This window comes from Rana temporaria, chromosome 1 (assembly GCF_905171775.1).
Source record: "Rana temporaria chromosome 1, aRanTem1.1, whole genome shotgun sequence".
In the NCBI taxonomy this organism is placed as follows: Eukaryota; Metazoa; Chordata; class Amphibia; order Anura; family Ranidae; genus Rana; species Rana temporaria.
Genome location: NC_053489.1, coordinates 19,763,002 through 19,787,524, shown reverse-complemented (window position 1 = coordinate 19,787,524; position 24,523 = coordinate 19,763,002). Strand labels below are relative to the sequence as shown.

At 43.4% G+C, this 24,523-nt stretch overlaps 1 protein-coding gene across 1 annotated transcript in view; it reads left to right on the top strand.

Annotated features, from left to right (window-relative positions):
• LOC120925065 (vomeronasal type-2 receptor 26-like) overlaps window positions 1-20,320 on the top strand; it is a 30,267-nt gene extending 9,947 nt beyond the window's left edge. Inside the window, exons 2-4 of the mRNA XM_040335951.1 lie at window positions 2,695-2,913; window positions 8,270-8,393; window positions 18,539-20,320. Of these exons, the coding sequence (XP_040191885.1) occupies window positions 2,695-2,913; window positions 8,270-8,393; window positions 18,539-19,431 (1,236 nt within the window). The 3' untranslated portion in view covers window positions 19,432-20,320. The remainder of the gene's footprint in view (window positions 1-2,694; window positions 2,914-8,269; window positions 8,394-18,538) is intronic.
• Window positions 20,321-24,523: the final 4,203 nt, after the last annotated feature.

The following is a 24,523-nucleotide window of genomic DNA, read 5'->3' as shown; positions in this document are numbered from 1 at the left end:
TTGCGACGTGGCTTCCAAAAAAAATTGACGTCCTTTTTTCCCCATAAGTAGAGCTTTCTTTTGATGGTATTTGATCACCTCTGCGGTTTTTATTTTTTGCGCTATAAACAAAAAAAGAGCGACAATTTTGAAAAAAAAAATCTATATTTTTTACTTGTTGCTATAAGAAATAGCGAATTTTTTTTCTCAATCTAGGGCGATACATATTCTTCTACATATTTTTGGTAAAAAAAAAAGCGTCTGGTTTGCGCAAAGGTTATAGCACCTACAAAATAGGGGACATAATTATTATTATTTTTATTTTTTATTTTTTTACTAGTAATGGTGGCGATCTGCGAATTTTATTGGGACTGCGACATTATGGCGGACATATCGGACACTTTTGACACATTTTTGGCACCATTCACATTTATACTGCGATCAGTGCTATAAATATGCACTAATTACTGTATAAATGTGACTGGCAGGGAAGGGGTTAACACTAAGGGGGTGAGGAAGGGATTAAATGTGTACCCTGCATATTGTTTCTAACTGTGGGGGGAGGGGGACTGACTGGGGGAGGTGACCGATCTGTGTCCCTATGTACAAGGGACACAGATTGGTCTCCTCTCTCCCTGACAGGAAATGGATCTGTGTGTTTACACACACAGATCCACGTCCTTGTCTGTGTAACCGCCGATCGCAGGTGCCTGTCGGTCATCGCGGCCACCAGGCACGCACATCGGCATCTCAGTGATGCAGCAGGCACGCGCGCGCCGCCGTTGGTGGCGCTCGCGCGCCCCCCAGTGGCTGGAGGCCTATATAGATGACCTCCCGGCAATTGGCATCCACACTGCGGCCGTACAAAATCGTACGGCCGGCAGGAAGTGGTTAAACCCCTGCGTGGGATTCCTGAGTGGACTTTTGTTTTATTTTTCCTTATTTAATAAACGTGGGCTACCAGGCCCTTAACAATATATGCCTGTTTGGTGTCGACTCACTACACGAAAACGCATCTACCACGAGAGCTAAACACCCCCAATACCACTATATATATATATATATATACATCCATCCATCCATCCATACATACACACACACACACACACACACACACACACATACACATACACACACACACACACACACACACACATACACATACACACACATACACACATTTTTCCAATCTGAAAATAAAACAAATGATTGATGATTCTCTGGATTGGGTTGGATAGTTCTTTTTATATCAGAGAGATGTACATGGAAACATTGCAGGATAATGAAAAAGTAAAGAATGCGTGATTCTCCTGATTTATTTCTATTTACATTTATAGAATTGCCACCTAGTACATTGATTAAATCTGACCACTTTGGGCCAGATTCTTGTACATCCGCGTATCTTCGCGCGGACGCAACGTATCCGATTTACGTTACGCCTCCGCAACTTAGCAGGGCAAGTGCTGTATTCTCAAAGCACTTGCTCCGTAAGTTGCGGCGGCGTAGCGTAAATCGGCCGGCGTAAGCCTGCCTAATTCAAATTTGGAACATGGGGGCATGTTTTATGTAAATGTTGAGTGACCCGACGTGATTGACGTTTTTCCTGAACGGCGCATGCGCCGTCTGTGGAATTTCCCAGTGTGCATTGCTCCAAAGTACGCCGCAAGGACGTCATTGGTTTCGACGTGACCGTAAATGACGTCAAGCCCTATTCGCGAACGACTTACGCAAACGACGTAAAATATTTAAATTTCGACGCGGGAACGACGGCCATACTTAAAGTGGAGGTTCACCCATGGAGAACACATTTTCCCCTTAGATGGATGCTCGTTTTGTCTAGGGGAATCGGCTAGTTGTTTTAAAATATGATCCGTACTTACAGTTTACGAGATGCATCTTCTCCGTCGCTTCCGGGTATGGGCTGCGGGACTGGGCGTTCTTTCTTGATTGACAGTCTTCCGAGAGGCTTTCGACAGTCGCATCCATCGCGTCACGATTTTCCGAAAGAAGCCGAACGTCGGTGCGCAGGCGCAGTATAGAGCCGCACCGACGTTCGGCTTCTTTCGGCTACGAGTGACGCGATGGATGCGACCGTCGGAAGCCTCTCGGAAGACTGTCAATCAAGAAGGAACGCCCGCTCCCAAAGACCCATACCCGGAAGCCGACGGAGAAGATGCATCTCGAAAACGGTAAGTACGGCTCATATTTTAAAACAAATAGCCGATTCCCCTAGACAAAACGAGCATGAAGCTAAGGGAAAAAAAAAAAAAAAACGAATTGGGTGAACTCCCGCTTTAACATTGTTACGCCGCACTTACGCCACCATATAGCAGGGGTAACTATATGCCGGGAAAAGCCTAACGTAAACGGCGTAAATGTGCTGCGTCGGCCGGGCGTACGTTCGGGAATTCGCTTATCTAGCTAATTTACTTACTCGACGCGGAATTCGACGGAAGCACCACCTAACAGCCAGCGTAAATATGCATTTACAATACGACGGTGTAACACAGTTACGCCAGTCGGATCTACGGGAAATCTATGCCTAACTGATTCTAAGAATCAGGCGCATAGATACAACCGTGCAACTTAGAGATACGACGGCGTATCTGGAGATACGCCGTCATATCTCGTTTGAGAATCTGGGCCTTTGTATTTTATTTCAGACTTTGTATAACTGTATATGATAATGTGTGTATTTCTGTCTTCCATTAAAAGCTGCACAATGTGAGAAATAATTATTACAAGGACTCATATGGAACCAAGATCTACTTTAATGAGAGGAAAGAAATTGTAACTGATCTTTTTTTACGAAACTGGATTTTTCGTAATGCTTCACATATTTTGTATACCACAATTTCCATTCTTCGAAAACCAGACTATATGCCTCAAACATTTCCCAATATGAGTAATCCATCCTTCTGGAAAAGCGGCAAAGTAAGAAATAACTTGATGTTTTCTGTTTATATCGTTTGATGATGAGGTTCATAATTTGGATTTATAGGGATTTTTTAGCCTTGTTTTAACCACTTAAGACCCGGACTAATATGCAGGTTAAGGACCTTGCCCCTTTTTGGGATTCGGCACTGCGTCGCTTTAACTGACAATTGCGCGGTCGTACGACGTGGCTCCCAAACAAAATTGGCGTCCTTTTTCCCCACAAATAGAGCTTTCTTTTGGTGGTCTTTGATCACCTCTGCGGTTTTTAGTTTTTGCGCTATAAAACAAAAATAGAGCGTCAATTTTGAAAAAAATTCAATATTTTTCACTTTTCGCTATAATAAATATCCCCAAAAAAGATATACAATTTGTTTTCCTCAGTTTAGGCCAATACGTATTCTTCTACCTATTTTTGGTAAAAAAAAAAAATCGCAATAAGTGTTTAACGATTTGTGTGCGCAAAATTTATAGCGTTTACAAAATAGGGGATAGTTTTATGGCATTTTTATTAATATTTTTTTTTCACTACTAATGGCGGCAATCAGCGTTTTTTTTTTCGTGACTGCGACATTATGGCGGACACATCGGACACTTTTGACACATATTTGGGACCATTGTCATTTTCACAGCAAAAAAAATCTATAAAAATGCATTGTTTACTGTGAAAATGACAATTGCAGTTTAGGAGTTAACCACTAGGGGGCGCTGTAGGGGTTAAGTGTGACCTCATATGTTTTTCTAACTATAGGGGGGCGGGGCTGGATGTGTGATATCATTGATCGTCTTTCGCTATATCAGGGAACAGACGATCAATGACACTGCCACTGTGAAGAACGGGGAAGCTGTGTTTACACTCACCTCTCCCCGTTCTTCAGCTCCGGTGACCAATCGCGGGACACCGGCAGAGATCGGGGCCGCGGTCACAAAGCTTTGGACCGAGTCACGTGCGCGACCCATGGCTGGGCTTTTAAAGGCGACGTACCTGTACGTTCCTGTGCCCAGCCGTGCCATTCTGCCGACGTAAATGTGCAGGAGGTGGTCCTTAAGTGGTTAAGATATACTAGAAAATGTGGATGTTCATGAAAGGGGTTATTTTTGGAGTCAGTGAAGGTTGTTGATTGTGGTCATTTTGTGGATGTGGAACTTTTCTTACAAGATATTTATATTCTATTATGTGTATAAATGTGTGGCATAGAAGGTAACTGGGGCTGCAAATCTTTGGAATATACGACGTGGGATATATATTTTTTTTTTTTCCATTAAAAATGTATTAAGAATAAAGGGCCAGATTCACGTAGCCCGGGCGCAACTTAACTTTTCCGATTTAAGTTACACCGCCGCAAATTTTCTGCCTAAGTGCCCGATCCACAAAGCACTTACCTGGAAATTTTCAGCGGTGTAACTTAAATCCGTCTGGCGCAAGGTGGGCCCAATCGAATCGGGCGAGTCCCATTTAAATTAGGCTCGCTCCCGCGCCGGACGTACTGCGCATGCTCCGTCGGGTAAATTAAACTGACATCGCACCGACGTAATTTGCTTAGACGTTAACGTAAATGGCGTCCAGCGCCATTCACGGACGTCTTACGCAAACGACGTTGATGTTTAAATTTTGACGCGGAAACGACGGCCATACTTACCATGGCTTAAGACAACTAGGGCTCAGCCCTAGTTTTATGTGGCGTAACTCGATGGAAACGACGTAGATTTAGATCGACGGGACGTTCGGGGATCGCCGTAAGTCTTCATTTGCATATTCTACGCCGGCCGCAATGGCCTCGCCACCTAGCGGCCGGCCTAGAATTGCATCCTTAAGATCCGACAGTGTAATTCAATTACACCTGTCGGATCTTAGGGCTAGCTATGCGTAACTGATTCTATGAATCAGTCGCATAGTTAGAAACAGAGATACGCCGTCGTATCTCGTTTGTGAATCTGGCCCAAAGTATAGATATTGTACACACGTTTACAAACAAACAAACGGTGAGTGAGCATCATAGTCACATACAGAATGGGTATGTCCTTACTCATGAAAATATATCCAAACAAATGTTGAACCCAAAAAAGTCAAAAACCAAAAGAACACATTCAATATATTTCTGTAACCGAACAAAGACAAGGCAATTGCCGCAATCACCACCTATCAGGTGTGAGGCTCAGCGTAGAGGCAGCACACTATTTACGCATATATAGGACCTTGTCTATACATGAGAAATTATGAAAAGAAAGGATCCTTAAGTGGGAGCAAGATTGCGTGGGGGGACCCTCGTGATTAACCTGTCTGGTGTGGAGAGTAAGGAGAGCAGTCAGTCACCGGGACTAATGTGCCGCACACACGATGTAAAAATTTCGAATTTCGACGTGGGAACGGCAGCCATACTTAAACATTGGCAACGCCACCTAGGGCCCTGCTCTAACTTTAGGCGGCCTATCTCTTACGTAAACGGCGTAAATGTACTGCGTCGGCCGGGCGTACGTTCATGAATCGGCGTATCTACTAATTTACATATTCTACGCCGACCGCAATGGAAGCGCCACCTAGCGGCCAGCCTCAGTATTGCAACCTAAGATAGGACGGCACAAGCCGTCGTATCTTAGATATGTTTAAGCGTATCTCTGTTTGAGAATACACTTAAACATAAGTCGGCGTAGATTCTGAGTTAGGTCGGCTTATCTGTAGATAAGCCGGCCTAACTCTTTCTGAATCTAGCTATTAGTTTTCAACCTGAGCTGGGGATATAAAAGGCAGTCCAGGTGTAAACTGGCATAGCCATGTTAGTACAACATTACACGTGCCCATTTTAGATCAGAGTGGGTGTAGCTCCTACTTGGTCAGCAAGGAGTGTAGCGGTGATTGGGTCCAGAATGTCTGAAGAGTTTCAGCGAGTCCTTCCTCGGGCTTCTTTGGTCCAGAGGATGATTTTTGGGGGTGACTCTAGAGGGAGAGTTGGAGTGAGAGTCGGCTCGGAGTGAGTGCAGAAAATCTTCCGCTTCAGAGGGTTCTTGGGAGGAGATCTGGTCACTGTTGGGGGTTTTGAGTTGCAGAATTGCAGGGAACGCAAGAGTGAATTTCACTTGTCACTGATGGAGTTCTGTGCATATTTGTTGGAAAGCTTTTCTTTGTTTGGAACTTCAACGGAATAGTCTGCAAAGATCAGGATCTTGGCTCTTTCTATTTGGAGGGATCTGGACTGTCTGAATTTTTGCAGGATGGTGGCCTTGCCCGAGGAGTTTAGGTATTTTGCGATGATGGGATGGGGGTCTTGCGTTCCGAGGAGATGGTTCCCATTTGGTGGGCTCGCTCAACCGTGCAGGGACCAGGAAGGTCCAAGGCTTCTGGTATGTGCCTGGTGCAGAAATCTGTGAACACAGATGCTTGCAGGGATTCTGGGAATCCCACAAATCGTAGATTGCTCCTTCTGGACTTATATTCTAAATTGTCCAGTTTTTGAAGTATGTATTTGTTGGTTTTGTCCTGAGCTTGTTTTCCATGGCCTACACCTGATATAATTTGTCCTCCACATTGGAAAGGTGGTGTTCAGCCTCATTGAGCCTGGTGGTATGTTCTCCTAGCTGCTGCTTCAGCTGTTTCATTCCAGCGTTAACTGCTTTCTCCACTGAGGCTGCTATCATGGGGGATAGCAGCGCAGCCACAGCCTGAGCTATGAACTCTGTGTTACCATCTACCTGGTGTGGGGAGGGAGAGGCATGCTGTGAGGAGGGGGAGGCATAATGTGAGGCTGGACAGGCTAGATATGGGGGTGGAGGGGCATTGCAGCCACTTACCTCCATGTTCAGGGAGTCCGCCGTGGGATGCGGCAAGGCCGAGACTAAAATTTTACTTTTTGGACATCAAAGAAAATGCCATGTCTGGCGCAAACCCAACACATCGCAAAACCCCAAAGAACACCACCCCCCACAGTGAAACATGGTGGTGGCAGCTTCATGCTGGGGGGATGTTTTCAGCAGTCAGGACTGGGAAACTGGTCAGAGTTGAAGGAAAGATGGATGGTGCTAAATAGAGGGATATTCTTGAGCAAAACCTGTACCACTCTGTGTGTGAGGCTAGGATGGAGGTTCACCTTCCAGCAGGACATGACCCCTAACACACTGCTAAAGAAACACTTGAAGGGTTTAAGGGGAAACATGTAAATGTGTTGGAATGGCCTATTCAAAGCCCAGACCTCAATCCAATAGAAACTCTGTGGTCAGACTTAAAGATTGCTGTTCACAAGCGCAAACCATACAACTTGAAGGAGCTGAAGCAGTTTTGCAAGGAAGAATTGGAAAAAATCCTAGTGGTAAGATGTGGCAAGCTCATAGAGACTTATCCAAAGTGACTTGGAGCTGTGATAGTCTCAAAAGGTGGCTCTACAAAGTTTTGACTTTAGGGGGCGGAATAGTTATGCACATTGTCTTTTCTGTTATTTTGTCCTATTTATTGTTTGCTTCACAATAAAAAAAAAACATCTTCAAAGTTGTGGGCGTGTTCTGTAAATTAAATGATGCAAATCCTCAAACAATCCATGTTAATTCCAGGTTGTGAGGCAGTAAAACACGAAAAATGCCAAGGGGGGTGAATACTTTTGCAAGGTGCTGTAGGTCAGAGGTGGTAAAATCAATCCAAACTGCCCAAGTCGTTATAGATCTGATAATATTTTTCAAGACATTGGTGCCTCCACTCCTCCACTGCTTGAATTTCTTGCACCCTCAGAAGCCAGTCCCACTCTGTGGGAACCCCGGGGAACTCCAGTGTAGAGGTATAATGCGTCTGCCAGCATTGAGGAGGTGAGGAACCAAAGAGAGCTTGTATTTACCAACCGGTAAATGGGCAGAATGAAATAATACGGGAAGAGGTTTGTCCTCTAGGTGGTGTTGTGTGACCATGGCAATAAGGTTCCAGATTTTTTTTCCCAGAATGATTTAATATGGTGAATCCAGGCATATTTTAAAACAATCTACTCCCTCAAGAACCAGTTTTTGAGGGAGTCTATTCTATAGATGTCCTAAGGTCTGTCCAGGAAGTAATAGAGATGTTTTTTTATACATCCAGCTGGACAGTGAGGTGATAAATATTTCTAAAAAATAAGTAATTTTTTTTTAAAAATAAACTTATCCTTTAACCAAAAATAGAGGCCCCACCAACATACAATAACAATCAATAAACACCCCAAATGAATGAAAACCCCAAAATACTGCCCCCTAAATGTATCCCAGACCTGCAGAATTCACCTTGAACCCATTGGAGAGGAAAGCCTCAACCTCATTCCCATTTGCAACACTTATCTTATTGTATAGTCTCATGAGATATGATGGACATTTACATTATAATAATGATAATAATATCTGATTTCAGATTCCGGTATCTCGGTGCTCGGATCCCTGTTTACCTGGCAGCAGAAAAAAGTTTGGATTTTCTATCCATAAATGTTGCTATGATTGTGTCTCGTGTCCAGAAGGAGAGATCTCCAACATTTCCGGTAGAGTTTGCACACATTTTCCCATGTTTTATCACTTTAAAGGTTCTTCAAGTACAGAAAGATAAGACCCCTTTCACACTGGTGCCGCCCATAGCATCTGCGGCAAAATAGCAGTAAAACACTGCCATTTTACCGTCGGATTTGCGGTGCATTTCGGGCCGCTAGCAGGGTGCTTTTAACTCCCACTAGCGGCCAGGAAAAGGTTAAAACCGCTACAGCGCATGATTTCAATGGGCAAGAGCGCATTAGGAGTAGGGATGAGCTTCCAACATTGCCTGTTCGGCGAACATCAAACAATTTGGGGTGTTCGCGGCAAATTCGAAAAGCCGCGGAACACCTTGTAAAAGTCTATGGGAGAAATCTAAAGTGCTAATTTTAAAGGCTTATATGCAAGTTATTGTCATAAAAAGTGTTTGGGGACCTGGGTCCTACCCCAGGGGAGATGTATCAATGCAAAAAAAGTTTTAAAAACTGCCTTTTTTTTCAGGAACAGTTATTTTAATAATGCTTAAAGTGAAACAATAAAAGTGAAATATTCCTTTAAATGTTGTACCTGGTGGGGTGTATAGTATACCTGTGAAGTAGCGCTTGTTTCCCGTGCTTAGAACTGTCCCTACACAAACTGTCATTTCTGAAGGAAAAAAAGTCATTTAAAAATCACTTGCGGCTAATAATGAATTGTCGGCTCCCGGCAATTCAGAGAAAAGTCATTAATGAAAAAAAAAGCGTGGGGGTCCCCCCAAATTAAATTACCAGGTCTGGTGTGGATTTTAAGGGGAACGCCAGCCCAAATAAAAAAAAAATGGCGTGGAGTTCCCCCAAAAATCCACACCAGATCCTTTATCCATTTACGCAACCTGGCAGGCCGCAGGAAAAGAGGGGGGGATGAGAGAGCGCCCTCCCCTCCTGAACCGTACCAGGCCACATGCCCTCAACATGGGGATGATGTCCCCATGTTGATGGGGACAAGGGCCTCATCCCCACAACCCTTGCCCAGTGGTTTTGGGGGTCTGCGGGGCGGGGGGCTTATCGGAATCTGGAAGACCCCTTTAACAAAGGGGACCCCCAGATCCCGCCCCCCCCCATGTGAATTGGTAATGGGATACATTGTACCTCTACCATTTCACTAAGAAGTGTAAAGAATTGTAAAAATAAAACACACACACACTGTGGAGAAAGTCCTTTATTAAAAAAAAAAGTGGTAATCCACTCTCGGTCTCTGCTCCAACGCTGTCGGTATCCTGCGATGGGTGATCTCCTCTCCCCTGGGGTCCAGCGATGAGAAGATCTTCTCTTCATCCAGGTCCGGGATCCAGCCCGGCGAATGATGCGGCTTCAACAGTGACAGCTCTTATGTAGGTGAGGGCGGGGCCACCCATCACGTGACCCCGTCCCCCTCTGACGCAAGGTAGAGTCCAGGCTTCCCCAGTGATGTACCGGGTGACCCCGTCCCCCTCTGATGTAACGGAGATCTTCTCATCACTGGACCCCAGCGGAGAGGATATCACCCATCGCAGGATACCGACAGCATTGGAGTGGAGAGTGGATTACCACCGCTGGATTTTTTATTATTTTTAATAAAGGACTTTCTCCACGGTGTGTGTTTTTTATTTTTTTTATATTCTTTCCACTTTCTTTGGTAGAGGTAAAATTTACCCCATTACCAATTCACATATGGGGGGACGGGATATGGGGGTCCTCTTTTGTTAAAGGGGTCTTCCAGATTCCGATAAGCCCCCCGCCCGCAGACCCCCACAACCACCGGGCAAGGGTTGTGGGGATGAGGCCCTTGTCCCCATCAACATGGGGACATGGTGCTTTGAGGGGTCAGAGAAGCCCAAAGCATCCTCCCAATGTTGAGGGCATGTGGCCTGTTACAGTTCAGGAGGGGGGGTGCTCTCTCATCCCCCCCCTCTTTTCCTGCGGCCTGCCAGGTTGCGTGCTTGGATAAGGGGTCTGGTGTGGATTTTTTTAGGGGAACTCCACGCCATTTTTTTTTTATTTGGGATGGAGTTCCTCTTAAAATCCACACCAGACCTGAAGGGTCTGGAATGGATATTTGGGGGGAACCCCCACATCATTTTTTTTAATATCCATACCAGACCTGAAGGGCATGCTAATTGAATTTGGGGGTACTCCCACGCATTTTTTTTTTTAATGAATGACTGTTCTATGTATTGCCGGGAGCCGACAATTCATTATAGCCGCGAGTGATTTTAAATGACTTTTTTTCCTTCAGAAATTACACTTTGTGCATGGACAGTTCTAAGCACGGGAAACAAGCGCTACTTCACAGGCATACTATACACACCCCCCAGGTACGAAATTTAAAGGAATATTTCACTTTTATAGTTTCTCCTTAAGCATTATTGCTGCATGGTGGGGGGAGTGTCATGGTCTGGGGCTGCATGAGCGCTTTCAGGACTGGGGAACTACAGATCATTGAAGGAACCTTGAATGTCAATATGTACTGTGACATACTGAAGCAGAGCATGATTCCCTCCCTTTGGAGACTGGGCCGCAGGGCAGTATTCCAACATGATAATGACTCCAAACACACCTCCAAGACAACGTCTGCCTTGCTATAGAGCCTGAGGGTAAAATGTGATAGACTGGCCAAGCATGTCTCCAGAACTAAACCATTTTGAGCATCTGTGGGGCATCCTTAAATGGAAGGTGGAGGAGCGCAAGGTCTCTGACATCCACCAGCTCTGTGATGTTATCATGGAGGAGGGGAAGAGGACTCCAGTGGTAACCTGCAAACCTTTGTTGAACTTCATGCCCAAGAGTGTTAAGGCAGTGCTGGAAAATAATGGTGGCCACACAAAATATTGTCACTTTAGGCCCAATTTGGACATTTTCATTTAGGGGTGTACTCACTTTTGTTGTCAGTGGTTTAGACATTAATGGCTGTGTGTTGAGTTATTTTGAGGGGACAGCAAATTTACACTGTTATACAAGCTGTACACTCACTACTTTACATTGAAGAAAAGTGTCATTTCTTCAGTGTTGTCACATGAAAAGATAGAATAAAATAGTTACTAAAAATGTGAGGGGTGTACTTACTTTTGTGAGATACTGTATATAGCACCACCAATTTACCCAGCACTTCATATATGCAGTATATATTGCACATTCACGTCAGTTTCTGCCCTCAAGGAGCTTACAATCTAAGGTCCCTAACTCACCTTCATACACATACTAGGGCCAATTTAGACAGGAATCAATGAACCTCTTAGCATGTCTTTGGAGTGTGGGAGGAACCTGGAGGACCCAGAGAAAACCCACACAGACACAGGGAAAACATGAAAACTCCAGGCAGGTAGTGCCCTGGTAGGGATCCAAACTGGTGACCCCAGTGCTGCTAGGCAGAAGTGCTGAAAAGAAAAAGGGGTTTCCCCTGGGTGGACTTTTAGGCACTAAGGGCCAGATTCACAGACAAATACGTTGCGTGGCGGCGTAACGTATCCCATTTACGTTACACCGCCGCAGGTTTACAGCGTAAGTGCCTGATTCACAAAGCACTTACCACTTGCGGTGGTGTAACGTAAATCCGCTCGGCGCAAGCCCGCCTAATTCAAATGGGGCGGGCACCATTTAAATTAGGCACGTTCCCGCGCCGAACGTACTGCGCATGCTCCGTCCATCAAATTACTCGACGTGCATTGCGCTAAAAGACGTCGCAAGGACGTCATTGGTTTTGACATTAACGTAAATGGCGTCCAGCGCCATTCACGGACGACTTACGCAAACTATGTGAATTTTTTAATTTTGACGCGTGAACAACGGCCATACTTAACATTGGCTAGGCCACCTAGAGGGCAGCCTTAGTTTTACGCGGCGTATCTCGACGGAAACTACGTAAATTTAGAGCGACGGGTAAAGCGTACGTTCGTGAATCGCAGTAACTAGTCATTTGCATATTCTACGCCGACCGCAATGAAATCGCCACCTAGCGGCCGGCCTAGAATTGCATCCTAAGCTCCAACGGTGTAAGTCAATTACACCTGCCGGATCTTAGGGCTATCTATGCGTAACTGATTCTATGAGTCAGCCGCATAGATACGGCGGGCGGATCACAGAGATACAATGGCGTATCAGGAGATACGCCGTCGTATCTCTTTTGTGAATCTGGCCCTAATAGTATTCCAAAATATAAAGGATATTGAATATTTTTATTCACAAGTGTACATATTTATCATAAAAATGTAATATTGAATTCAAATATACAGTTCCAATGCATGTGCATGTGCAAAAGGGAAAACATTTGTTTTGTTTCGTTTTAATTCGTTATTTAATTAATTTCGTTAAGTTAGATTCGTTACATGTGTTAAATTCATTTTCGGAATTCGTTCGTTTTCGACCGAATTTCGAAAAATCCTGTCGGATTGGAAAATATTTTGACCGGATTCGATAATATTTCAATCGGATTCGAAAAAAATTCTATTCGAATCGAATTCAAAAACAATTCGATTCTAAAACAAATTTGAATGAAAATTGACAGCAAATTTGAATCAAAATCTAAAAAATATAAATCGATTTCTAAAAAAGAATACAATAAACTAGAATATAAAATAATAAAACAATAGAATGAAAATCAAAGAATAGAATGTAATCAAATACAATAGAATATGACCTGGCTTCTTCTATCTTCCATTTTCTGAAATTCAAAATTCATATAGAATGAACTATTCGAATAGAAAAATATTAGAAGAGTAGAATAATATATATATATATATATATATATATATATATATATATATATATATATATATATATATATATATATATATATATTATTCTACTCTAATATTTTTCTATTCGAATAGTTCATTCTATATGAATTTCGAATTTCAGAAAATGGAAGATAGATAGAAGAAGCCAGGTCATATTCTATTGTATTTGATTACATTCTATTAAATTCTATTCTTTGATTTTCATTCTATTGTTTTATTATTTTATATTCTAGTTTACTGTATTCTTTTTTAGAAATCGATTTATATTTTTTAGATTTTGATTCAAATTTGCTTTCAATTTCATTCAAATTTGTTTTCGAATCGAATTGTTTTCGAATTCGATTTGAATAGAATTTGTTTTCGAAATTTGATCGAATTTCGTCCGCGGGTTTTTGATGCGAAAACGTTTGTTCGGATTTGGTTAAATTTGTTAATATTACAATTCGGGAATTCGTATGCGTCCGAATAATGAAAAATTTGTCCAAATTTCGATTCGGAACGATTCGAAATGCACATGCCTATTGTCACCATATTAGTAAATACATGAAGAACCTTCTTTACACCCGTCGCGTTTCGGGGTAACCTTTTTCAGGGGTGTGTAAAAAAAGGACAATTAGTTCATCTAAGCATAAGAATACAAAGTTAATTACATGCATTTAGAACATTAATAAATATATACACAAATTTTTCTTTATATGTGATGTATATACATGTAATCATTCCCTTGCGTATTATAAAGGATAATGAATATTTCATTGGATACGATTTTTTTTTAAAGAATTGAAAATATAAACGACACGCTGGGTTCAATCAATGAGGTTGCCAGTCAAACAAGAAGTGGGTATCAGAATATACAATAAATGCAAGTTTGAGACGAACATTTATAAGGAACAGATGTTCATCCCGTTAGGGAGAAATTATTCCAAAGATGGAGAAGTCGGTGGATCAGCCAGAAGAGATAAGGCCCCGTACACACGACCAGTTTCCTCGGCAGAATTCAGCTTCCGACCGAGTTTCTGGCTGAATTCTGCCGAGAAACCCGGCCGTGTGTACACTTTTGGCCGAGGAAGCCGACGAGGAGCTCGGCGAGGAAATAGAGAACATGTTCTCTATTTCCTCGTTGTTCTATGGGAGCTCTCGCCCCGCCGAGCTCCTCGGCGGCTTCAGTGCTGAACTGGCCGAGGAACTCGATGTGTTTGGCACGTCGAGTTCCTCGGCCGTGTGTACGAGGCCATATACTGGGACTGGGATGGAGATCCCTAAAAATATATAAGATAATAAATACAAATAATAGATTATACCTAAATAGGGCTAAATGGTGTGTATATATATATATATATATATATATATATATATATATATATATATATATATATATATATATAGAAAGAGTAATAATTTGCTACAATAACAGTTTATATGTTAATAAAACATAATGAATGGTTATATATGTACGTGATTATATGAGATCCGCAACAGACCTAATAATGTCCGCTGTCAAACAGTACACTGTATTACTACAGGGATAGAAAAATAAATTACATTACTATAGGGATTAATCTAGCCTTAATTTTAACTTTTAATTTTTTAAGTATTTGTAGAACTATTTAAATTATTATATTAAAAAAAAAAAGGGGGGGGGGGGCTAGATCAAATAAATACACTACATCATCATTGGATTGAATTATGTTAGGGAACAAAAAAATATATATATCAATATAATGATATTTTCTGTTTAGTATTTGTTCATATAGAGCAGGGGTCTCCAAACTTTTCAACACAAGGGCCACATTGTAGATTTTACAAGTATTCGGGGGCCGAAAAAAAAAAATCAGTTATGTATAAAATATCAGCGGTGTCCTCATCGATGTCCCCATCAGCAGTGTCCCCATGTCCCCATCATTGCTGATGGGGACACCATGATGGGGACACCATGATGGGGACACCGGCGTCCCCATTAGTGGTGCCCCCATCAGAGGTGTCCCCAGCAATATCTCCATCAGCACCGCAATGTAGCAATCTCCCCTGTAGGGTGCTTATCAGTGTTGGGCAACGCAATAATATGATCAGCCTCTAACCTCCATACTAGTCGACTTCAGGTCTTCTGCAGCTCCCATCTCCGAGGCGCGGCACCTCCCCTCTTTCCGCCTGCTGTTTGAAGTTACAAGCCTTCCACGAGTGACGTCAGGTGCGGCACCTCCCCTCTTCCCGCCCGCTGTTTGAAGTTACGAGCCTTCCACGAGTGACGTCACAGGCCTGGCACCTCCCTTCTTCCCGCCCACTGTTTGTTAACGATCCTTCTACGAGTGTAGCAGTGGGCAGGAAGAGGGGAGGTGCCGTGCCTGTGACGTCACTCGTGGAATGATCGTATTTTCAAACAGTGAGCGGGAAGAGGGGGAGGTGCCGCGCCTCGGGTTCTCTTGTAAAAAAAAAAAAGTGTGACAGCATGGGCGGCTTTGCTTACACTGCGGGCCGGATAAAACACACAAGCGGGCCTGATATAGAGGATAACATAATCAAATAAATGTAAAGGAGTTGTAAAGGAAAACATTTTCTCACCTTTATGCAATCTATGCATTAAGGTGAAGAAAAACATCTGATGATAAAGCCCCCCCCCCCCGAGCCCCTGTTTTACTTACCTGACCTCTCGGTCCTGAGATCCTCTTCGCCGCTCAGCCTTGCCACTGATTGGCTAGAGCGGATGGATTGAGAGCAGCGCAGCCATTGGCTGGCGCTGCTGTCAATCACATCCAGTGACGCGGCGTAACGAGGCCGAGTGATAGGTGTGAGCGGCTATGGCCGATCGCTGTATCACGGGAGCGCGCCCGCAAGGACTCATCACCATGCGAACTCTCTCGCATGAAGGTGATGAGTTCTTGCGCGGAGGACCAGAGACTGCCGCCGAGGGACCACACACCAAGAAGCTTTAGGTGCAAACTACAGAGCACACGTGCAGTACACACCAAGTAGCTTTAGATGTAAACTACAGAGGACACGTGCAGTACACACCAAGTAGCTTTAGGTGCAAACTACAGAGGACACGTGCAGTACACATCAAATAGCTTTAGGTGCAAACTACAGAGGACATGTGCAGTACACACCAAGTAGCTTTAGGTGCAAACTACAGAGGACACGTGCAGTACACACCAAGTAGCTTTAGATGTAAACTACAGAGGACACGTGCAGTACACACCAAGTAGCTTTAGGTGCAAACTACAGAGGACACGTGCAGTACACATCAAATAGCTTTAGGTGCAAACTACAGAGGACATGTGCAGTACACACCAAGTAGCTTTAGGTGCAAACTACAGAGGACACGTGCAGTACACATCAAGTAGCTTTAGGTGCAAACTACAGAGGACACGGGCAGTACACACCAAGTAGCTTTAGGTGCAAACTACAGAGGACAAAGACAGTACACACACTACGTAGCTTTAGGTGCAAACTGCAAAGGACACGGGCAGTACACACCACGTAGCTTTAGGTGCAAACTGCAGAGGACACGGGCAGTACACACAAAGTAGCTTTAGGTGCAAACTGCAGAGGACACGGGCAGTACACACAAAGTAGCTTTAGGTGCAAACTGCAGAGGACAAAGGCAGTACACACACCACATAGCTTTATGGTGCACACTGCAGAGGACACAGGCAATACACCACGTGAAAATACTGCAGCTAGCACAATCACCTGCCTGCCAGTAAATTAGAAATAGCTGATCTAGCTAAACTATACAGTGTATAAATATATGTACAACACCTGGGATGCATATATATCCTCTACACACTGTAACTTTAACTGACTAGCCTGCCTGCTCTATCTACCTAGAAAAAATTACACTCTCTCTCTCTCTCTCTCTGTCTGTCTTTAACAACCGCCGCAACACACTACACAATGCCGACCTGCAGGTGGCCTTTTATAGTGTGGGGCGTGTACTAAACCCCTGAGCCATAATTGGCCAAAGCCACCCTGGCTTTGGCCAATTATGGCTCTCCGTTTTTTGCACGATGTGATTGGCCAAGCATGCGGGCCATAGTGCATGCTTGGCCAATTATCAGCCAGCAATGCACTGCGATTCCACAGTGAATTATGGGCCATGACATGCCACTCGAATTTGGCGCCAACGGCCCGTAACGTTCGTATTTCGACGAACGGTCGAACATACGATGTTCGAGTCGAACATGGGTTCGACTCGAACACAAAGCTCATCCCTAGTCCTTATATGATGTCTGCAAATTACAATCTGACCTTAATGCTCTGTTTAATTGGACAGCTATGTGGCAAACAAGGTTTTATGTTTATAAATGTAAATTTATGTACTTGGGGGCTTAGAATATGCATGCATCATACATACTAGGGGGAGTACAAATGGGGGAATCAATGGTGGAAAAGGATATGAGTGTTCTGGTAGATCATCAGCTTAATAATATCATGCAATGCTATGGATTCCAGAGAGAGAGAGAGATAATTTTACCCCTGTACAAATCATTAGTAAGACCTCACCTGGAATATGCAGTTCAGTTTTGGGCACCAGTTCTCAAAAAAGGATATCGGGGAACTGGAGAAAGTGCAGAGAAGGGCAACAAAACTGATAAGAGACATGGAAGAGCTTAGCTATGAGGAAAGATTAGAGGAACTGAATTTATTCTCTCTTGAAAAGAGGAGATTAGGGGGGATATGATCAACATGTATAAATACATAAGTGGTCCATATAGTGAACTTGATGTTGAGTTATTCACTTATGCCTCGTACACATGGTCGGACTTGTGACCGTGCAAAAGTCCAGCGTGAGCCGGTCGGAAGTCCGAGGGACAAAAAGAGAACAGAATTTCTATCTAAGGTCCGTCGAACTTCCGACCAAAAAAGTCCGAAGGAGGCTAAACACGGTCGGACTTTCTGGGAAAAAAAGCATGTATGAGGCATTAAAGGTCATCACAGAGGACGCTCTTTACGGCTAGAGGAAAAGAGATATAATCTCCAAATATGGAAAGGTTTATTCACAGATAAGAGCTGTGAAAATGTTAAAGTTTTTAGTTTTGGCCAGCATAGTATATTGCTTTGAAAAGGGCCTGAATTATTTCCTAAATGTACAAAATATAACTGGATAATACTATTTATAGGTAAAGTTGATCCAGGGAATATCTGTTTGCCTCTGAGGGGATCAGGATGGATTTTTTCCCCTGCTAGAGGAAATTGGATCATGCTTTGCTGGGGGGGTTTGCCTTCCTCTGGACCAACTGTGGATATACTGTAGGATTGTGTATATTGGATTGTATGATTTGTTTTTGTTTTTTACCTTTTATTGGTTGAACTAGATGGACTTGTCTTTTTCAACCAGACTAACTATGTAACTATGTTTTCTCAGAAGCTCTCATCCCGATACTCTTTGTATTTGTATTGTTCTTCCTGCAGACAGTGAAAACTGCATGAAATGTCCTGATGAAGAATGGCCAAATGAGAAGAAGGATCAGTGTGTGCCAAAATTGGTGGAATTTCTCTCCTACACTGATGATCCCATTGTTGCAGTATTTTCCGCTGTCTCCACCCTCTCTTGTCTTCTGACTGGTTTAATATTTGGGATATTTATACATTACCAGGACACCCCAATTGTTAAAGCCAATAACCGGAACCTGAGCTATCTTCTCCTGGTCTCCATCATGCTGAGCTTCCTCTGTGTCTTCTTGTTCCTCGGCCATCCAGTAGATGTGACCTGCATGCTGCGTGTCACCTCTTTTGGTGTCATCTTCTCAGTTGCTGTCTCTTCTCTACTTGCCAAAAGTATCATGGTGTGTATTGCTTTCAAATCCACCAAACCTGGGAGTCTCTGGAGTAAATGGATGGGAACCAAACTGCCCAATTTTATCATTTGTGTCTTCTCACTGGTTCAAGTCATAATCTGTATCACTTGGTTGTCTATTTCTCCCCCCTTCCAGGATCGGGACACTCACTCTTATCAGGGGAAGATCATCATTCAGTGTAATGAGGGTTCAATTATTGGCTTCTACTCTGTCCTGGGATATATGGGGCTTCTGGCAGCTGTGAGTTTCATCATCGCTTTTTTAGCCAGGACATTACCGGACAGTTTTAATGAGGCCAAGTACATCACCTTCAGCATGCTGGTGTTCTGCAGTGTCTGGATTGCCATGATCCCGGCCTATTTGAGCACCAGAGGGAAATACATGGTGGCTGTGAAGGTTTTTGCTATAATGGCCTCAAGTTCTGGACTTCTTGGCTGTATATTTTTCCCAAAATGTTACATCATTCTGTTTAGACCTGACCTGAATACAAAAATATTTATCCATTAATATTTATGGAGGAACACTGGGTTACCAGTAGTTATAACTTTTTTGCTATTAATGTTAATTTTAGTATTTTGTTAGCATATTAAGAATGAACACTGTTACATTTAAACATTTTATATTTACCTCCCTGGTAATTGTTTGCTCTCTTGAAGAACTAAGGAAACCGCCGGTATCTGACACTTTGGGTTTGTTGGAAACCTTGTCCCCTGCTGGGTGTAGTGGTTCCTCCAACCGGCTGTTACATCACTACAGAACAAAGTAGTCACTTAGTGAGGAGGAACATCACAAAGTGTCAGATATTAGCACTACCCATCGCTCTTCAAGATGGTAACATTTTCACATACCGCCCTCCAGAAAGGTAAAACTTAATTGTGACGGGAGGGCCCGTGGAACCCAGAATCCCTTGGAAAGTATGGGTTACCCTTGTTTTAGCTCCCCATGCACCTCTTATGTCTAAGTCCCCCTGTGCTATTGTGGCACAGGGCGACTGAGAAAATATATCTTGGATTACTTCAACACAGAGCCTTGTCTCGTACTTGGGGGATAATTATTCGTATGGATTTCTTGTTCATCTGATTGGAGTGTTCGGTAGCTGCCTTTGTGTTCAGGAATGGAATGTCCTAAACGCCTTTAATCCCTTTCATACTCATTGTGTCGTTACATTAATCATGTTTTTTTATCAGCTGCTTGTAATATCATAATTAATATTTATTATTGTACGTAGATGTATCCAGCTATATTAATAAATTCATTTTGGCTTGGTGTATTTTAAAATAATTGGCAATATTAGTTGAAATTGATCAGTCATGTTCTTAATAAGTTCACATTTTAGGTGATAAGTTGAATTAATTTTACTTCCAATAGTTTTTATTGACCTTATAAAACAGTAGAGTTATACAGAAGGATGAAGCCATACAAATTACCGTATATACTCAAGTATAAGCCGACCCAAATATAAGCCGAGGCACCTAATTTTACCACAAAAAAATGGGAAAACTTATTGACTCGAGTATAAGCTTAGGGTGTCCATCTGCATGTCCATCACTGTGTCCATGTGCATGCCTCACTGTGCCCATGCCTCACTGTGCCCATGCCTCACTGTGCCCATGCCTCACTGTGCCCATGCCTCACTGTGTCCATGCTTCACTGTTTCCATGCTTCACTGTGTCCATGCCTCACTGTGCCCATGCCTCCCTGTGCCCACGTCTAGACTGACATTTAACATGGGAGTCTATGTAAGGGGTACCCGGGTTTGAAAAATCGGTGCTCCCCGGCCGTAGGTTCCCCAGACAACAAACTTTGCACACTTGTAGAGTGATACTACATGTGTGCCAAGTTTGGGGTCCAGGGGACCTATGGCCGGCACCGGGTCCCCAAAGTCCGGGAGATCAGGCACAAAAAGGTGACTCGAGTATAAGCCGAGGGGTATATTTTCAGCACAAAAAAATTTGCTGAAAAACTCGGCTTATACTCAAGTTTATACGGTACCGCAACATGAACGACAAGAGCACAAGAGCAGTATTATGAAGAAAAACAACCATTCAATCAGCAGGTGAGGTCAGATAGAATTAGTAAACTGAAAATAAGCTTACAGCCAGTAGCATTGGTGTAGAAAAAATTTCCTCATCACGGAGACATAGAGGGAAAAGAGGTGTAGGGAGGGAGGATTAAATATTGGGGTAAAGCTGGGAAAAAGAGTAGGACAGCGGGGGGAGGGAGGGAAAACAAAAACTAATAAAACAAGGAAAAAGTTCCAGTCAGTAACAGAAGGCAATGTTAGTGCACGCAATCAATCTTATACAGTACAGTTTGGGTTACTTTTTGCAATTCGGCTTTAACTGACAATTGCGCGGTTGTGCGATGTGGCTCTCAAACAAAATTTACGCTCTTTTTTTTTACCACAAATAGAGCTTTCTTTTGGTGGTATTTGATCACCTCTGCACTTTTTATTTTTTTGCGCTATAAACAAAATAGAGCGAACATTTTGAAAAATAATCTATATTTTTTACATTTTGCTATAATAAATATCAAATAAGGGGAAAAAACTGCGCTTAAACCAAAACGTGAAAACAACAAGCTGCACACACTCTAACAAACAAAGTAAACAAGAATTTAAAATAAATAGTGCAGCGCTATATAAACAGGAGTGGTAAACTAATATAGTAACCACAGAAATAAGAATCAATATAAATACATTAAATGGTGAAACACATTCAATGTGCTAATGTGAAAGTCCATATGTGATAAACACATGTAGCACTTACCCCCGAAGGAGCTGCTGGTAATTGATTGGGCCCGTACTCTGCTTTTCTACCCCCAAATAATTTGTCTCAACCCGCTTGACACAGCTGTGTAACAATGTGGATGTGAAACCTTCACTAAACGGAACAACCCCACATAACAGTGTGTATATAGCGTACCTTTATCGCTATCTGGGCATCCGTTGTTCCACCTGTTAGAATAATGAACAAGCCTCACACCAATTGTGATCAACCAAAATGTAAGTTTACTGGAACTAGTATAAAGACTGTAGTTATAATAACTGTATCAACATACAACTTACTATAATAGTGCAATGAGTGTACACAAATTATTAACACTTAAAGGTCCCTTGAGCCTCTACTGCGGCGCGTCTCCAAGTGGGACTAGTGCTCAGAGTGACAATGGCTTGACACTGGTCACCTTCCCACTTCCAGTACGACCGCACCAAACATACCAATGCAAAGATATCAACACAGCACAATACAGTTTCTCAAGAGCTTCCCCTGAGGTATAAGGCAGCCTTTTGTCTTACTGTATCCAAAGCACAAACCCTCCCATTGAGAAGTGTGGTCGCTGGTCTTCTTTTCTTCGGCTAGCAATTATACTGCAGTGTTTGTAATCCAATGGTTTAACAAGTAATGAAGTAACATAACTGAAGAGTGATAACAATTCCTGCTATACAGCACACTTGTAGATGCATTCGGTGTAGGTATATCTTTATCATCAGTCAGCCCTCAATGAAGCATAGGCTTTTAAACCTGATTGAACTCAGTCTATTTGAATGAGGCCTCCCTGTAGGACTACAGGTCCCAGCAACACTGTGAAATGAGTCTAAGTGTGTTAAGGGTGTTAAATAACTTCTGGGCGACAGCCCTCTCACCACACCAGGTCTGGAAAGTTGTGAACCTCCGCTCCGACTGTCTCAGTCCTGCTGCCAGTCAGCACTGTCACGCTGCTCACCGGACATCCACTTGTCTCTGTCAAGGGTCCTGGATCTTCAGACCCGATCACACTGCCTCTCCAGCACACTGTGGTAAGGCAGAGTCAATGGATGTTGTTCTGCTCTGCACGATGTAGGCCCTCTCTGAACACTCCTTCACAGATCCTCACAGGCAGACCATGCATCCAGAAGAGACAGAAAATGGCTGCACTCTGCCTTTTATTACCCACCCAGCATGCAGTTCAGCCACCTAGTGTTCATGGGTAAGTGAGTGAGCATTATGGGTAAGTGAGTCTCTTCACAGTCAATAAACATTTTCTGCTCTGCATGTGTAAGTTAATTATCTCTCACATTGGCATTTGGCTCCCTCTAGTGGTATGCAATCTTTAGCATTACATGACAAAAATACCAGTGCTACATACTCCCCCTGCTTTAAGTCTTTGGTCCCCAAAGATATTCAAACTCTTAGCTCTATTACACACTTTTGCCTCTAGGCGATTGCACAATACTGACAGAGGAGCCTCCCACCAGTTCTCATGTGATGGGAGACTGTTCTGTGCACTCACAGCTGACACTGTAGTGTCTGGTACAGATGTGTCAAGGGGTGGGTTGGGGTTCTCTCTTTCTGAATTGACAGTAGAGAGACCAGGCATTTCAGAATTTCTTTTGGCAGTAAACCGAGTCTGGTTGGAGCATTCACCCAGCACATCATAAGTTAATCTTTTGGGTGCATGAATCTCTCTTTTAACTCTTTGTCTCTTGGGTGTAGGCACTATCTTCGAGCAGGTACTATCCTCTCCCACTTCAGACTCTTGTACTTCAATGTCATTAAAGGACGAGTGATCCTCAGAGTGTCCATTTTGTGGCACAAATTCTGGGGCTTCTGGTCTAAGAATTCCATTGTCCTTTCTTCTTCTGTGGGGTGAACAGTTTGCATCAACTCCTGGCATTTCAGGTGACCACAACCAGCTTATCTCCATCTCCTCCTCCTCACTACCTTCTGTGGCAAGGGATCCAGATTGAGACCTAGTTACAGGTCGAGGTACAGCAGTAGACGTGGACGGTAGTTCCTGTCGTGAAGTTATTCGGACTGCTTCTGTTAGAGGTAGGAGGTGATTCCGGTGCCACATTTTTAATGGTCCTGTACTCCCTTCCGGTTTGATCTGATATACCGGCAGTCCTGGGAGTCGTTTGCATACAATGTACGGCTGTGACTTCCAGCGATCAGCCAGCTTGTGTTTCCCTGGTATGCCCAGGTTTCTCAACAAGACTCGGTCACCAGGTTGTAGATCTTGAATCCGTACCTTGAGGTCAAAGTTCCTCTTGTTTCTACTTCCTCTTGTGTCCGATGTGGCTTGGGCTTTTTCATATGCGGCCTTCAAACTTCTCCGCAATCTGTCTACATACCCTCGGTGAGAAGTCTCTGAGGTGTGGTCCAGAGAAGTGCCAAAAGCCAAATCCACCGGTAGTCTGGCTTCTCGTCCAAACATCAGACGATAAGGCAAATACCCTGTAGCATCACTTACGGTGCTATTGTAGGCGTGTACCATGGCTGTGATGTGTTTACTCCACTGTTGTTTTTGTTCAGAGGCCAGAGTCCCCAACATGTTGAGAAGGGTTCGGTTAAACCTCTCGGGTTGAGGGTCCCCTTGTGGATGGTAGGGAGTAGTCCTGGATTTTTTTATGCCTAGTAGATCCAACAGTCGTCTAATAAGGGTACTCTCGAAGTCTCTTCCCTGATCTGAGTGGATCCGTTGAGGCAAGCCATAGTGAATGAAGAATTTTTCCACTAAGGTCTTCGCCACTGTAGATGCCTGCTGATCCCTGGTGGGAAATGCCTGAGCGTATCGGGTGAAGTGATCAGTGACTACCAGGATGTTTCCTTGCCCACTC